Source organism: Emys orbicularis, chromosome 11, assembly GCF_028017835.1.
Source record: "Emys orbicularis isolate rEmyOrb1 chromosome 11, rEmyOrb1.hap1, whole genome shotgun sequence".
NCBI classification, from domain to species: Eukaryota; Metazoa; Chordata; order Testudines; family Emydidae; genus Emys; species Emys orbicularis.
This window is the reverse complement of record NC_088693.1, coordinates 56,624,480-56,641,754: the sequence shown is the minus strand read 5'-3', so window position 1 is coordinate 56,641,754 and position 17,275 is coordinate 56,624,480. Positions and strand designations below refer to the sequence as shown.

Here is a 17,275-nt window from a genome sequence, read left to right as displayed (position 1 = left end):
AAAATGGGGGAGCAAAGAAATGTGCTTTAACGTTGCCAGTGAAGACGTGTCCTTATTGCAAATGACAGTAACGGAATCCTCAACTAGTAAGGTCTGTGTGCTTTCTTGCTTTTTTTTCCTGTGCCAGAGAGGCACAATAGAGTTAAATTACAGCTCAGGATCTATTTTACTTATCCAATTTAAAAAAAAATGCAGAACAATGATTAGCAAAACTGTATGACTTTCATGTGTGAAAGTCTGAGCAATTTAAAGCAACAGTCTACTTTACAGAACACCAAACACCAAAATAAAAGTAATGTAATTTAAATGAAAATCAATTATAACTAGAATGCAGGGTCTTGGTTACCTTTGTAACTTAACTTTCATGTGTTTAAGAAATGCTGAACAGTTGTTGTGATTTTTTTTCTGTATGGTAGGTTAAATAAATTATCAACGTAAGTGAAACTGGTGTAATTATATTGCATGATTTTGACAAATAAAATGCAGAATTTTGGATTTTTTGGAGCAGAATTCCCCCAGGAGTAACATATGCAAAGCAGCTACTTGAACATCACCCCACACGTTGATACAACACTATGTCATTGACCAGGTCTCAGCATGACACCCGACTTGGACACACAGTCCTATCATCCATTGAGAATTAAATCCAAACCCCTCTTTCCACCTGAGGGGCACTGCTCTACAGTCACGTAAAGTGGAGCACCCACAGGGACATCACTGGAAGAAGAAGAGGGGGTTACTCACCTTGTGCAGTAACTGAGGTTCTTTGAGATGTGTGTCCTTGTGGGTGCTCCACTACCCTCCCTCCTCCTCTCTACTTTGGAGTTCTAATTAGTCCTCTGCAGTAGAGAAGGAACTGAGTGGGGGGGCAGCTGCACAGAGCTAATCAACTACTGCGACAGGCACAAGATGGGGAGAGCACATGTGCAGCCCAGCCAGTTACTGCTGTTGAAATTCTCCCATTAGAGGCACAGGGTGCGCAATCACCTAAAGTGGAGCACCCACAGGGATACACATCTTAACCAACCTCCGTTACTGCACAAGGTGAGTAACCCTCTCATTCTTTCCAACCCTCTAGTTTTGCTTTCACCACTCTCTCAAAACCATAAATTCTTAGCATCTGTCCCTCTGGCCAAACAATGCTCCCTTCAAAGTTTACCAGTGCAATACCTACAATTTCAAGTCACAGTAGGTAGCACCCTGCGGTATTCCATTCTACAACCCCTCACTAGGATTTAATTTTCTGCCTGCTTACCTGGAATGAACTGTGGTCCTTTCTTTATGGTAATGCTAGATAGCTGGGTCAATCCCATCCTTGCTTAAAAAAATGGTTAACAAATCATACAAAGTTGGAAATCACTAAGGGTTTAGGACTTGATCCTACAACTAGATGCACCAATGTGAATTCTAATACCCATGCGGTGTCACTGATGTCAAAGGGACTTATGCATGCACCAGGGTTCTCACCAGTAATTTTGTTTGCAGGTTTGTGACCTTAGTTGGAAGAAGAGTTCTCTGGAAAGTTTCTGGATTATGGCTTTATTGATCAGTTGTGACCATGATAAAAATATCTTTGAAAGTAGGACTGTTGCAAAGTTTTAAAAATACTTTTGAATTGTAGTAACACTTTGTATTTTATCTATTTTATTTATTTTAAAAAAAATAATTTTAAAATGTGCTTAAGTGATTTAGGATCCTACGTGCCATTTTCAAAAGTGCCCAAATCAGAGTCCCATTGAAAGTGAATAGGACTTATGTGCCTAAATTACTTGGAATCTTGCCATCCAAGAGATTTTGAGTCTGAACTCAAAGGGAACATTAAGTTCCTGAAACACAGGGCAATTAAGACCTGCCAGTGTCTGTTTTATTTTCAAAACAACTTATTTGAAAGGTCTGTGTTTTCCATATGAGAATGTTTTAATTATGAAATAATAAACTATCTTATTTTTATGAACCTAGGCACCTGCACAGTGTCTTTCAGGTCAGTGGCAATGGAGTGTTCCACAGGTAAATATATTTTATAATTGCAGCATTTGGTCATTGTTTTCATTGTCTGAATGCACAGTATGCTTTTACAATTTTTAAATCACTTGTCCATAATTCAGTTGATGAAATGATATCTCCCAAATCAGTTAATCAGCACTGTTCAGGTTAATATTGTTTGCTATATCTCAGTAATGCAATTATGCAGTATTTCCTGGCATAATGGAAGGGATATAGTATAATTTAATAAAATATAACATCCAGTTTGTTTATTCACATAATATTTCTTTACCACAAGAGAGCTTTGTTCAGCTTGTAGTTCTCTAGTCTATATGGATGGGGAATCTACTTGGGGAATCTTGCCATCCAAGGGATTTTGAATCTGAACTCAAAGGGAACATTAAGTTCCTGAAACACAGGGCAATTAGACATGCCGTGGTTAGTCTAATAGCAGTGGCCTCTGTCACCATTTGGCCCATCCTTAGCCCTGGTCTGCACTACAAACGTAGGTCGATATAACTGCATCGCTGAGGGGTGTGGAAAAAGGAGCAACCCAGTTATACCAACCGAATTCCCGTGTAGACAGTGTTATGTCAATGGAAGGGCTTCTCCTGTCAACATAGCTACCGCCTCTTGGGGAGGTGGAGTACCTACGCAATGGGAGAGCTTCTCTTGTCAGTGTAGGTAGCATCTTCACTAAGCTACATCAGCACAGTTGCACCGCCGACATAGCTTCAACCGCTTGTGGAGGTGGTTTTATTATGTCAATGGGAGAGCTCTCTTCCATCAGCATCAAGCGGCTACACGAGCGATCTTACAGCAGTGCAGCTGCATCAGTACCGCTGTGCCGCTGTAAACTCGCTAGTGTAGACATGGCCACACACACCTCTTAAAAGGCACAAGGGAGTTACAGACCTATGGAAAACAAAAAAAACACCTGACCGTAATCCTTTTCAGTGTTATCTCACCCTACTTTGTGGGTCTTGGGTTTGGTCCAAGACCTTTAAGGGGAGGTAAAGTCCCTGCTGCCTCCATTTTCTTTTTTTTGGGTCTTTTGTTTCCATTGAAGAAATGGCTTCCTTTTCCTCAAGAGCATGTCCTTTTTAAAACAGCCCCCCGGCACCTTGTCTGTCCCTGCTCTTCTATTAGGGGGTTGAGCATGGAAAATGTCTTCTGCATATCAACATCCTAGAACTCAGGGCAGTCAGATATGCCTGTCTCCAGTTTCTACCATTGATTGGGGCAAATACATACAGGTCATGCCGGACAACATGTCATGCATGTTCTATATCAACTGACAAAGAGGGGCAAGATCCCCCTCCCTCTGTGCCGAAGCTGTCAAAGTTTTGGAATTGGTGCATATGCAATAAGATCATCATCACAGCAGCTTACCTCACAGGCGATCAGAATGTAACCGCGGATACCCTCAGCAGACACTTTTCTCAAGACCACAAGTGGGAAATAGATTCCATTGTACTCAACCACATATTTTGGCAATAGGGCATCCCTCAGATAGATCTGTTCTCCATGACCAGAAACAAGAAAGGTGCTCAGTTCTGCTCCAGAGGTTGGCCTGGGTCTCCAGTCCTTGTGGCAATGCCTTTCACTTTCTGTGGTTGTCAGATCTACTATATGCATTCCCTCCGACTCCTCTAATATCCAAAGTTCTGCTCAAGATAGAGGAGGACAAAGCCAGAGGTATTCTAATAGTTCCACCCTGGTCCAGACAGACAACGTTTCCTTACCCTCATAAAGCTGGTCGCTTGTTCACTGATCAGTCTCTGGACTGCTCCGTATCTTCTTTCCCAAAAAGACAGGAAGATCCTTTACCCCGATCTCAGAGTGCTTCACCTCAAAGCATGGCTACTCAATGGTTTGCGGGTTTAGAAACAGTCTGTTCAGGGGGAGTAAAAAGAGTACTATTACATAGCAGGAAACAGTCTACACACTACACTTACTCGCAAAAATGGACAAGATTTTGCTGCTGGTGTGACCTAAAGTACATTCCACCAGCAACCTCATAGCTGTCAGATATACTGGACTACATCCTGAACTAAAATACTCAGGTTTGTTGTTGAGCTCTGTTAGGGTCCACCTGGCAGCCATCACAGCTTTCCACTCTCCAATAGAGAGTTATTCCGTGTTTGCTCACTCAACTACAATGAGATTCCTCGGGAGTCAGAAATCTCTTCCCACAAGTCAAATGTCCTATTCTGATTTGGAATCCGAACTTGGTCCTTAACTTGAGGACACTGTTCAAGCCACTGACTACCTGTTCGCGCCTGCATTTATCAGTGAAAATGGCATTTCTGGTAGCCATCATGTCAAGCCGGCAAGTTAAGGAAATAGGGGCCCTTATGGCATACTCCCCTTTCACTATATTTTTCAAAGCCGAAGTCATATTATGACCACACTCCAAGCTCTTACCAAAAGCATCTTCAGAATTCCACATTAACCTCCACCTTCCGGTTTTTTACCCTACACCTCAGCTGGGTAAGAAGCACTGTTACACACACTCAATGTTAGAAGAGCCCCGGTCTTCTATCTTGACAGGATTAATTGCTTTAGAAAGTCCCCCAAATTGTCTCAATTGCAGATAGCTCAAAAGGGTCAACGGTTTATAAACAAAGACTCTCTAAGTGCATATCTGACTGCATTCATTGTTGCTACCAACCTTGCAATCTCCAAGCACCCTCGAACATACAAACGCTTTCTACGAGGTCCATTTCTATTTCAATAGCCTTTCTGGAAAATGTTCCCATTATTGAGAGACAAAAAGCTGCGACTTGAACCTCTATACATATCTTTGCTGAGCATTATGCATTAACTCATGACTCCGCTGCCGATGCTGTATTTGGCTCTTCAGGGCTTTCTTCAGTATTGGACTCACTCCAAAGCCCCCTCCTCAAGGGGAACTGCTCAGTAGCCATCTAGAGTGGAGCACCCATAGGGACACTACTCGAAGAAGAAGTGGCTACTCACTCTGTGCAGGAACTGTGGTTCTTCAAGATGCATGTCCCTATGGGTGCTCCACCACCCACCCTTCTTTCCTTTGTCTTTGGAGTTGTCTGCTATGAAGCTTGAGAAGGAATTGAGGGCATTTCGGCCCATGCGGTACTATATAAAAATGGTGCAATGCACAAGACTGAGTAACATGCATGTGTGGGCCTAATGGACACTGCTATGCGAAATCTCTGATCAAAGATGCAGTGGGCGCAAGCGCACCTAGCTGGGAGTACACATAGGGACATGCATCTTGAAGAACCACAGTTATTGCACAGGGTGAGTAACCTCTTCTTATAAATAGAAATGGTGTTCACAAGCCAAAGTTGAAATTCATAAGTTGACACAGACATATCCTCCAAACTGTCAGAGCCTCCCAGAAGCTTTTCCTAGTAATATTACAGCACTACAGCAATGGCATATACAAATAAGAAAAAGAAGAGAAGACCAGTTATATTCCCAAGGAGCTTCTCTCCACTGTGCACTGTAGTGGAAGCTACTAATACAAAAGCTATTCATATCAAACTCAGTCATCAGTTGGGTAAGCCTAAAGCAAATACACCAATGCAAATGGAGTTTGAAGAATGCCACTTTCATTAGAGCATGCATATTTCAGACTCCCTGTTAAGGATCTACTTACATCTGTGAAGAATTGCAAGACAAAAGTCCCCTTTTCCAAGATGGAACTAAATCTTGTGTTGTTTCATGCAAGACAAGCCAGCAAGGTTGGAACAGCTGACCATCCCATGATACAATCTTGAGGGAACATGAAACAGGACTCTCTTTGTAATGGATCGTGATTTTTGAATGTTCTCTCGATTAATAACAGATCTTCTAGGCAAAACTGAAAACATTTTATATGTTTTTTTAGTTTATCTGAAGTTTTTTTGGGGGGGGGCATGCGTGAGGAATTTTTTTACACCGGTTCAATGATTTGTTTTATGATTGCACCACATTAACAAAACCCAAAAATTATTCATCGTATATTGCTAAAGGTGAACTGAAAAAACTTTATAATAAATAAAAATCTTTTCAATGCCCTGATCCTTCATCAGGATCAGTAAGCATGGATACCTGTGCTTTTATGGAGTATAGTATGGGCACAGAAGTTTGTGCTTATATATATTTTTGTGTGTGCAAAGTTAAACTTGTTCCAATTCTGAAAACTTTCACTCATGTAATTAAAGATTTACAAGACTGGACACTTAGTTTAGCCCCACAGACTTACACAATGCTTGACAAACTAAGCAAGATTGTTAATTTATAGATACATGAAGTATTATTTTACATGAGATAGTAGGAGGATAGAATTATGGTTTTGCATACATATGTGCATTGTGAGTGGTTCTATGATAAAAATTAAAGTGAATTTGTTGTTAGGCTGTGGAATCTACTGTTAAGGTAGTAATTGCATTCCTAGGAAATGCAACCTTAACTAAGTTAATTACATTTTTTTGTGGAGGGGGTTTCCTTTTGTTTTTTAAATATGTGAGGGGATAAAATTAACTTGTTCTCTGAAGAGTTGTGGTGGTAAATTTGAGGACTAAATTTAGTCATTACAGTGTGGAACAGAGGAATGTTCATCCTGCTTTAAGTGTAAATCTCAACACAATTTTAACTTACGAAGTCTTTATCAATACCTTCATAATATCATAAAAGATTAACAGAATGCATGGGTAGACCTAAAAATTACAAATGAATATGTTTTAAAAACAAAATACTTGAAAATTGCTTTATTTCCTATTTAAACGCCACAACTAGTGTTGAGGTTTCTGCATTTTTATTGTACAAATTTATGATGTCACAAATACACAAAGCAATATCTCCTCTTCTACTTTATTTATTTATTTATTTTTTGTCAACTATTGCAGGAAAAACAAAACTATCATATTTTTGCAGGGATTTAAAAAAAACCTTTCAATTTGCTTTTATAATGTATTTATAAATATATATTTAAGTTTATATATGTTTTCAGTTATGGATTTGGAATCTTAAACAACTTTTTATATTTTAGTTACTTTTAAAAGTACATCAGTTCATTTTTAATGTGCTTAGAAAACTTTCTTACTCTCTCCTGCTTTCTGACTTTTGTATTTTCTCTTTTTTCTTTTCTACCAAATTGCCCTGGGATTAAAATGTTAAAGCAACACCATCAGTTTTAAAATTGAGACTTGTGTTTGCAAACTTTAGACTTTTTTTTTTTTTTACAGTAGTATCTAAGATTACTATAACTGAATGAGATTTTTTTTTTTTTTTTTTTTACAGTTTGTTGACTGAGTGCTTTTGACAGAACTTCATGTAAAATCATCTTAATTATTTCCCCTGTATGGTCAGTTGGTTACTTTTCCCTTTTGTTTGTGTCGGCCCTTCACATAGCAGAGGAGAGAGAGACATTTTTAAAAGAAGAACATTTGATTGTAAAAACACAAAAATAGCAAAGGGACTCGAAGCCAAGAGTAGTATCTAAAACTTTTAAATATTTTTTTAAGTTGCCTAAATTTCAGTGTCAGTTATTTAAGTCTTTAGTTTGGTGTTGCTTACCACTGGCACAGTTCAGTAACCTGTACTAAATCTTGTTTTATTTCAGTCTCCTGCCTCTTCAACCTCATTCTTTTATCTTCACCCTTCTGAAGTTATTTATCAGCCACTAGAAATTGCACAGGACAGTGGATGTGTACCTCCTCCTTTCTCTCTAATGGAAGCTGCAGTTCCAGAGGTACTTTCATGGAACTTTTATATACAATATATGTACTTATATGCAATAGAAACATGAACATTTTTTATTTGAACCAGTTAAACAGAACCAATTTAAGCACAAACAATTCAGTGCAACCACATCAGCCATGCAGAAGTTTACAACCCTTTGCACTTTTTCTCCATGCCCACACTAGTATTGTTTTAAGTCATTGCAATCCCAGTGCCTCTTGGTAACCTATCTCAGAGTTCCTGGCATGGCTTCCTAGCAGAAACATCGGATTTTGAAATATTTTGAAAGGCTGCCATGGGATTGTGGGCAGCAGTGGGAGGACTAGGTTAAATGTTTCTGCTAGTTCCACATTGATGCTAACAGTTCAGATTGGATAAATTCAGACTGAATTGCTTGTTAGGACTGTTGAATGATTATAGTCAGATCTGAATGCTTCTAAGAATGTAAATTGGCTGGAATACTTTTCTGTGGAGAAACATGGTGTTTGACAAGTGTTCTGGGGATTAGAATAGTAAGGTTTTCCAGGTTCTAACAAATCTTTTCTGCTGTTTTGTGCATATGAATCTTTACTACTTAGTCAACAGCAATCCTTTTTTGCCGTCTTTTTTTTCCTTTTTGTTAATTGTTAATTTTTAGATAGGAGAGAGAGTATTAGAAAATTTATGATAAAACCATTTGTTAGTAATTGAATATATAAGAAGTGGAAGGAAAATATAGCAATATTGCTATAGCAATATGTTTTACTGAAAATGGAGCTATGAAAAAGACCTGTACAATTATTGTGATATATTGGTACAGTATTCTTTCCTTAAAATAATTCTTCATCACCAAAGCAGCTAGAAGGACTATGAAGGGTGAGGGCCCAAGTCAGGTACATTATAGAAAATGACAAACAGTATATGCAGAAGCCTGCACATTTTTTCTCTAAAATAAATATATATTGACATTCCTATGCAACTGCACACACTGCTCCTTTGCTGGCTATTTTCATACTTATCTTGCATGTTCTACCACTTGTGCATGAATCAGAAGGTTACCAATTATGTACAAAGAAATTTTAGGAGGCCGATGAACTACAAATAAAACCAGAATTAATTTAGGAAAACATGGCTGTATCATGCCCTCAAATCCACAGGTACATAGTCTATTGATATTAGGGGAAGCTACATGTACACAATTCACCTGTTGAAGAAAAATGCATTCTGCATCTTTCCTGAGTAAATATTTTTGAAACAAGCCAAAAATATTGGTTACGGAGCTTCAGTATTAATCTAATAAATTTATACACTATTCCTTTACAGTTATGAGTAAACTGGATTCATAGTACAGAAATTAATCTCTTTAATGTGCTTACAGGTTAGGAAGAAAGGTGTGTGCACTGGGTAGCACTGATAAACAAGTGTGTGATATGAAGTGAAAAGAACGAGGAGTACTTGTGGCACCTTAGAGACTAACAAATTTATTTGAGCATAAGCTTTTGTGGGCTAAAGCCCACTTCATCAGATGCATGCAGTGAAAAATACAGTAGGAAGAGTGTATGTATGTATATATATATATATATATACACATACACACACACACACAGAACATGAAAAAATGGGGGTTGCCATACCAACTCTAATAAGACTAATCGATTAAGGTGGGCTGTTAGCAGCAGGAGAAAAAAAACTTTTGTAGTGATAATCAGGATGGCCCATTTCAAACAGTTGACAAGAAGGTGTCAGTAACAGTAGTGGGAAATAAGCATGGGGAAATAGTTTTTAGTTGGTGTAATGACTCATCCACTCCTAGTCTTTATTCAAGCCTAATTTAATGGTGTCCATTTTGCAAATTAATTCCAGTTCTGCAGTTTCTCGTTGGAGTCTGTTTTTGAAGTTTTTTTTGTTGAATAATTGCGACTTTTAGGTCTATAATTGAGTGACCAGGGAGGTTGACGTGTTCTCCGACTGGTTTTTGAATGTTATAATTCTTGACGTCTGATTTGTGTCCATTTATTCTTTTGCGTAGAGACTGTCCAGTTTGGCCAGTGTACGTGGCAGAGGGGCATTGCTGGCACATGATGGCATATATCACATTGGTAGATGTGCAGGTGAACGAGCCCCGGATGGTGTGGCTGATGTGATTAGATCCTATAATGGTGTCCCTTGAATAGATATGTGGACAGAGTTAGCACCGGGGTTTGTAGCAGGGTTTGGTTCCTGGGTTAGTGTTTTTGTTGTGTGGTGTGTGGTTGCTGGTGAGTATTTGCTTCAGGTTGTGGGGCTGTCTGTAGGCGAGGACTGGCCTGTCTCCCAAGATCTGAGAGAGTGAGGGATCGTCCTTCAGGATAGGTTGTAGATCCTTGATGATGCACTGGAGAGGTTTTAGTTGGGGGCTGTAGGTGACAGCTAGTGGCATTCTGTTACTTTCTTTGTTGGGCCTGTCTCAGTATATCCATTGACTTCAATAGGTTTTGGATCAGGCCCCTACAAACTTTAGTGTCGTTTAGAAAAGAAAGCCCATATTAGTACACCTCTACCTCGATATAACGCTGTCCTCAGGAGCCAAAAAATCTTACTGAGTTATAGGTGAAACTGCGTTATATCGAACTTGGTTTGATCCGCCGGAGCGTGCAGCCCCGCCCCCCCGGAGCGCTGCTTTACCGCGTCATATCAGAATTCGTGTTATATCGGGTTGCGTTATATTGGGGTAGAGGTGTAGTTAATAATGGTTAATTTCACCTTAAAGTTACAGAAAAATATTCTGGATGTTAAATATTTTTGATAGAATCTTAACCTTTTATGTTTTTCCTTGACATTTCATGGTAGTTTATTATAACTATAAAAGGATTACTACTGCATATCAAGCAATAGCACTTGTTGCTTCTTAAGCTTAAGTTCAACTGAATCAAACACCATAGTTCACACACACACACACACACACACACACACGAAAGAGGGGAGGGAGGCGGAAGACTGAAAAAAGTTGTTCATCCAACTAGACAGACAAGGTGGTTGAGGTAATATCTTTTATTGGACCTCTTTCTGTTGGTGAGAGAGACACACCCTTTCAAGTTTACACAGAGTTCTTCTTCAGATCTTGGAAATGAATCAGAGTGTCACTGTTAAATACAAGGTGGAACAGAGAGTTTAGCATAAGTAGTTAACACATATTTCAAGGGACCATTCAAGGTGAAGTGGTTTGTTAACACCTCTCCAGTCATAGGGAGGAAAATAATCATGGGGGTATAAGCGGGGGGGGGGGGGTGTCGGTGTTTGTAGATGGTTGTAAAGATGTGTTGTTGGAATGGGTCACCCAAATACCCTGAGAGAACCTGTTACAATTCAGAAATAAAAACCCCTCCAAATGCACACCCCTAGCTGTCACCTACCACCCCACACTAGAACCCACACGGGGTATCTACAACCCATACTTGATGGGGACCACATCCTGAAAGACATCTTTCCTGAACTCTGTCTTCTGGCCTTCAAACAATCCCCCAACCTCTCCAGCCTCATCATTAGAAGCAAGCTCTCCACAGACCAGGAGACACCAACTCAAAGCGGCACCAGACCCTGCCAGAACAACAGATGCAAAACCTGCAAACATATCTCTGCTGCTATAATGATCAACACCCTCCACAAAAAACCTTTCAAGATCCATGGGTCCTACGCATACCTATCACAACATGTGGTGTACCTCATCCAGTACACTAAATGCCCCAGTATAGCAACTATGTGGGTGAAACCAGACAATCACTACACTCTCCAGTGAACTCACATAGGAAAATGATAAAAGACCAAAACGCCACATCACCTCTGGGTGAATACTTTTCACAAAACGCTCACTCTATAGCTGACCGATCGGTACTTATTGTCAAAGGAAACCCCCATAACACTTTCAAAAGACGAGCCTGGGAGCTTATAACTTTGCTAGACACTAAAACTCATTGACTGAAGAGAGACACTGGATTTATGGCTTATTACAACAATCTGTAAACCACTAACACTGCTCTTCCCCCTCCCCCATTTGTCTCCCCTCCTTTCCTTCCTATGACTGGAAGGGTGTTAACAGGCCACTTCACCTTGAATGGTCCCTTGAAATATGTTATTTACTTATGCTAAATAATCTGTTCCACCTTGTATTTAGCAGTGACACTCAGGGTATGGCTACACTTGCAGCTGTAGAGCGCTGAGTTAAACCCACCTTCGTACAGCTGAGTAGGGAAAGCGCTGCAGACTGACAGCTGACAGCGCACTGGCATGGCCACATTTGCAGCTGCGTTGGGAGCGGTGCATTATGGGCAGCTATCCCAGCATTCATGTGGCTGCAATGTGCTTTTCAAAAGGGGGGGTGGAGTGGAATGTGACAGGGAGTGTGTGGGGAGAGAGTGGGTTTTGGAGTGTGTCAGCACGCTGCCTTGCAAGTTCCGACCCCCCTGCTTCTCATTCACTCACTCAAAGCAAACAGCAAAATTTTTGCTTTTTCTTTCTGGTACGGAGCTTTGAAACGGCACTTCCGCGTTCCTGGAGCTGATCACAACAATGAAAAGAGTGGCCACTTGATAAGGGGATTATCACAGCGCAGCAAGTTAACTCCTCGTTCACACTGACACCCGGGAGTTGTAGCCCCTACGCTGCATCTCTTATTCCTCTTGGGGAGGTGGGGTACCTGCAGCGGTGTAGCCAGGGAGACACAGCGCTGTACGTTCCTTGCCAGTGTGGACGGGGAGTGAGGTACAGCTCTGTGGGCAAGTGTAGCCAAGGCCTTTGAAGAAGAGCTCTGGGTAGCTCGAAAGCTCTCTCTCACCAACAGAAGTAGGTCCAGTAAAAGATATTACCTCACCCTGGGACTGACATGGCTACAATACGTTAATCCAACTAGAGAGACATAAGCTATTTTCTCCTGTCAAATTATGTGTAATCAATAGGAACAGAACCAGAGTGTGTGAACACGTGTAGACTATAATAATATTTATCACTTACATAGGCGTTAAAATGACTTACAATATAAAATGAACAGCTTGTCCACTCCAGACTTCACAAACGTAGCACTCATTTGGAAAGAAGCATGTTTTCTATGAACAATTCTAGAGAAGCACCATGAATCTACCACACAGTTATGACAAGTTATGATCTAGCTCCCATCTTCCGAGAGACAGAAGGAATAAAATTCTACTATCCAAAAGTTTGATAAATACTCCACTTTCTTTAAAATTAGGAAGCACTGAAGTCTTAGTTCGAAAAAATAAACTGAGTACTATGTCAATTTTCTACTTAAAATATGGAGATGAGGGAAGTTTGTTTTTTTTAAATTACCCACTCATTCACCCAGAGTTAGTGCACACTTACTCACAGACAGAAACAGTGCAGTGATGGAAACAATCACGAGAAATAACTAACGGGATAGCAGATTTCGAGAGCATTCCATTTCCAGGTCATCAGTTACAAAAGCAGCTGAGGAAGCGTTTCCTGATTCTGAAATGCATCCAAAGAAGTGGGTATTCACCCATGAAAGCTCATGCTCCAATACGTCTGTTAGTCTATAAGGTGCCACAGGACTCTTTGCTGCTTTTACAGATCCAGACCAACACAGCTACCCCTTTGATACTTTCCTGATTCTTCCACTCCTGAGCCTGAAAACCTCAGCAGCTTGATTGTGTTTATGTAAGCGGGGGAATGGTCCCGCTATTGTGGGGAACTTTCCTGGCTTCTGCACTACCCCGGTGAAGTGGGCTAGCGAAAGGATCTGAGTCCTCGCTCCCACTCCCTTTACCCAGAGGCCTCTCTGTCCTTGAGGGCTCCCCTTCCACTCTCCTGTCTGGCAGAGTCCTCGTAACCCCAACAAGGCTGGACCCAGGATTCCTGGGGGGCTCAACCCCCAACCCTGCTGTGGTCACCTAGGACAGGGGCTAGGGTGTCCCCACTCCGGGGTACCCTCTCTGCACTGGGCACCTCCCTGACCCACTGATTATTCCATACAATTTAAAGCAAATACAAGTTGTTTAATTAACAATTAATCTAAAGAAAAGAACAAGGAAAAATGGGAAAGGTTAAAGGAAAACACATCACCCCGCTCTGTGGCAGGGAACATCACAAACAGTGTCTCTGGACATCAGGGCACTTCGCAGTCTGTTCCTTGTAGATCCCAGATTTCCTTCTCAGGCCCTGGCTGTGCTGCAGGTATGCTGCGGGTTGGACACTTGCAATGGTGGTGGCCACACACCTCCGGGCTTTGAGTGGTGGGACCCTTCTTCCCAGCGTCAGCCCCCCGTCAGGTTACGGTCCCCCCCCGGTCTGGCCTGCAAGGGCCCTTGGCTAGGGGTGTCTTTCTGTGCTGGGCCCTTTGCCCAAGGTCCCCCCTTGGCTGGCCCCACTTGCTCACCACACCTGGCTCTGTGGCTGCAGCTCTGCTCCCAGCACAGGATCTGCTCTCCCTGGGCTGCGTCTCTGGCTCTGTGGCTGCGTCTCTGCTCCCAGCACAGGATCTGCTCTCCCTGGGCTGCGTCTCTGGCCCCTCTGGATCTGGCACGGTTCTGCTCTCCAGCTCAGCTTGAGCCCCTGCTTTCTCCTTAGCTCGGCCCCACTCAGTCTGACCCAGGCAATTCCAACTCACACGGAGGATGGGACCCACCCTGGCCTCCTGTCATGCTGATTAGCCTGCCCGCCCTGTCAATCAGGCTGACCTGGAGCATTGGCCTCTCGCCATTGTTCCTGGGGACTGTCAGTCTCAGGGTCCTGATTTCCCATCGACCCCTCCCCTTTCAGTGCTGGGAGCTAGCCAACCAAAACACCCCCACTGAATGTTAGTAAGGGGCAACAGTCCCCTTACATTTAGGTATCAGAGGGCCCCACCGGAGGGAAGGCCTGCAGCTAGGGAGCACGCAAAGCAAACTTATGGATTGTTGCCCCTTTCAGACCCAAGCAGCTAGTCAAAGTTTAGGGCCCTGGGGATGTTCCAGTTGGGGGTTGAAATTGATGATGGGATCTGATATTTTCTTTGGTGCAATCTTGTTTATTTACAAGGAATGTGCATGGTCCTGCTTCTCCAAACGCAGGAGGAACCGGAAACAAAAAAACGCTTTCTTAGTTTACAATCCCATTCGCCTCTTTAGCCAGCACCAGACCCGCAATTATTCAACAAAAAAACTTCAAAAACAGACTCCAACTGCAGAACTGGAATTAATTTGCAAAATGGACACCATTAAATTAGGCTTGAATAAAGACTGGGAGTGGATGAGTCATTACACAAACTAAAAACTATTTCCCCATGCTAATTTTCCCCCTACTGTTACTGACACCTTCTTGTCAGCTGTTTGAAATGGGCCATCCTGATTATCACTACAAAAGGTTTTTTTTCTCCTGCTGATAATATCCCACCTTAATCGATTAGTCTCATTAGAGTTGGTATGGCAACCCCCATTTTTTCATGTTCTCTGTATTTTCCTACTGTATTTTCCACTGCATGCATCTGATGAAGTGGGCTTTAGCCCATGAAAGCGTATGCTCAGATAAATTTGTTAGTCTCTAAGGTGCCACAAATACTCCTCGTTCTTTTTGCTGATACAGACTAACACGGCTACCACTCTGAAACCTGATATTAAATGATTTACCAAAATCTATTCTGCAATGGGGAAAAAAATAAATTTAAAAAAATCACTGATTAATGTTCAGTACTCAGGTTACCTTAGTCCACAGTTTTTAGCAGTTTAAATCATAAGAGAGTTTACAAAAACAAACAAATATAGAACATGCTTTTGTACTCTTAAAAATCTTTTTATAAAAAATGTTTGTTTTTTTGACAGCCATATTCTGATCATGGAGTTCAAGCAGCATATCACCAAGTTTATGCCCAGAGTGCCATAGCTATGCAAGCACCTGTGATGCAGCATGAGCCAGTTAAAGTAAGCTCTGTAGTCTTTTTCTTTTCTTTTGGTCTTATGTACTGCCAGGTGGTAAGTAAGGAGGACAAGAATGTTGCAGAGGAGCTAAACTATTTCTTTGCATTAGTCTTCACCACAGAGGATGTTGGGGAGATACTACCTTGGAATTATTCTATTCAGATAATAGATATGAGACAGTCATAAAATAAGATGTCAAATGAGGAAAAGGTGGAAATAATTGATAAATTAAAGAGTAACAAATCACCAGGATTTCTGAAGATGGAGGATATCTGAAGAAACTTAATAATGAAGTGGCTGAGCTGCTAATAAAAATATGCCATCTTTTATGAAGATCAGCTGCTATTCCAGAGGACTAGAGGCTAGCAAATGGCAATACTTGTCTTTAAAAAAGACTTTAGGGATGGTACAGGGACTTCTAGACTAGTGAGCCTTACTTCTCTAGGAGAAAGTTGACTGAAACAATAATTAAAAATAGAATTTTAAAATATATAGCTGAACATGCTGAGAGAGAGAGACAGACAAGCACGGCTTCTGTATGACAAAATCATGCCTCTAATATACCAGCATATTTTCAAGATGTTAACAAAGTAAAGGGTAAAGGCTCTGATTGGTTTTGTCTCTGCAGTGGCCCCCTTGTAGCCCATCAGGGTACAAATCACCCAGCTGCAGGTCTCCACTTGTAGGTTTGCTCTTTTGTGAGGTCCAGTGTAGTGGTGCATTAACCCTCCAGCCAAAGCAAACTTCAGTCTTCCTCCTTTTGGAGTGTTATGGTCCAAAAGAAATCAGGAAAAACCACAAGTTCACAACAACGGGTATCCAAAGAACCCTCAGTGGGACCCCACCTTTATATCTGAGGCTTATCTTCAGATAGTATTTTGGCTGGTCTCCCAGAGTCTGGTCATTCATTCCACCAGTAGGCTTGTCCAACCAGCAAGCTACCTTAGTCTTCGGCTGCAGCCAGACTTCTCTCACATCAGGAGAAGCAGACCTCTGCTCTCCTAGGTCTCCTCTTTTTAGCTCCCCTCTCTATGCCTGGCATCTGCTGCAGGTTTAATAGGGCAAGACCAGCTGGGTCCACAGGCTCTCATTAATACTTTCCTTTTCAGTGAACAATAAGATGTCAAAACCAAAATAATTTGAGTTAGCTCAAACTTGAGAAGACTTCAAGGAGGAACTTCAGAGGCACCTAACAAAGTTAGGCAAATGAACTGCACAGTGTGGCAGGTGGAATTCAGTACTGGCAAATCCAAGGAGTAATGCATACTGGAAGGAATAATCTGCTGGGTTCTAAATTAACTGAAACTACCGAGAAAAAAGACCTTGGTGTCAGTGTGGCCAGTCACTAGAAACCTCTGCTGAATGTGCAGTGGCACTCAAAAAAGTAAACATAACATTAGGATGTATAAAGAATGGGTTGAAAAGAATACTGAAAATATTACATCATTATATAAATGCTATTGTTATCAAAAGTGATTAATGATTTTGAGAGTCTTAATTTTTGGGTGCCTAACTTGAGATATGTTAAAGGATCTTGACCTCTGGGAAGAGGGTACTCAGCATTTTCTGAAAATTACGCTTCTTTGGGCGTCTTAAACTGGGCACCCAAAAATTGAGGTACAGCAAGTAACTAATTTCTTCATGGAACAAAGAACAGGCACTGCTTTAGCCTGAGGGTATTTCCCCCTTCCAAATATCAAAGG

General features: G+C 41.4%; 1 protein-coding gene across 1 annotated transcript in view; it reads left to right on the top strand.

Moving 5' to 3' along the window:
• The window catches only part of BOLL (boule homolog, RNA binding protein), a 55,891-nt gene that overhangs the window by 34,824 nt on the left and 3,792 nt on the right, over window positions 1–17,275 (top strand). Inside the window, exons 8-10 of the mRNA XM_065412985.1 lie at window positions 1,960–2,007; window positions 7,574–7,702; window positions 15,477–15,626. Of these exons, the coding sequence (XP_065269057.1) occupies window positions 1,960–2,007; window positions 7,574–7,702; window positions 15,477–15,626 (327 nt within the window). The remainder of the gene's footprint in view (window positions 1–1,959; window positions 2,008–7,573; window positions 7,703–15,476; window positions 15,627–17,275) is intronic.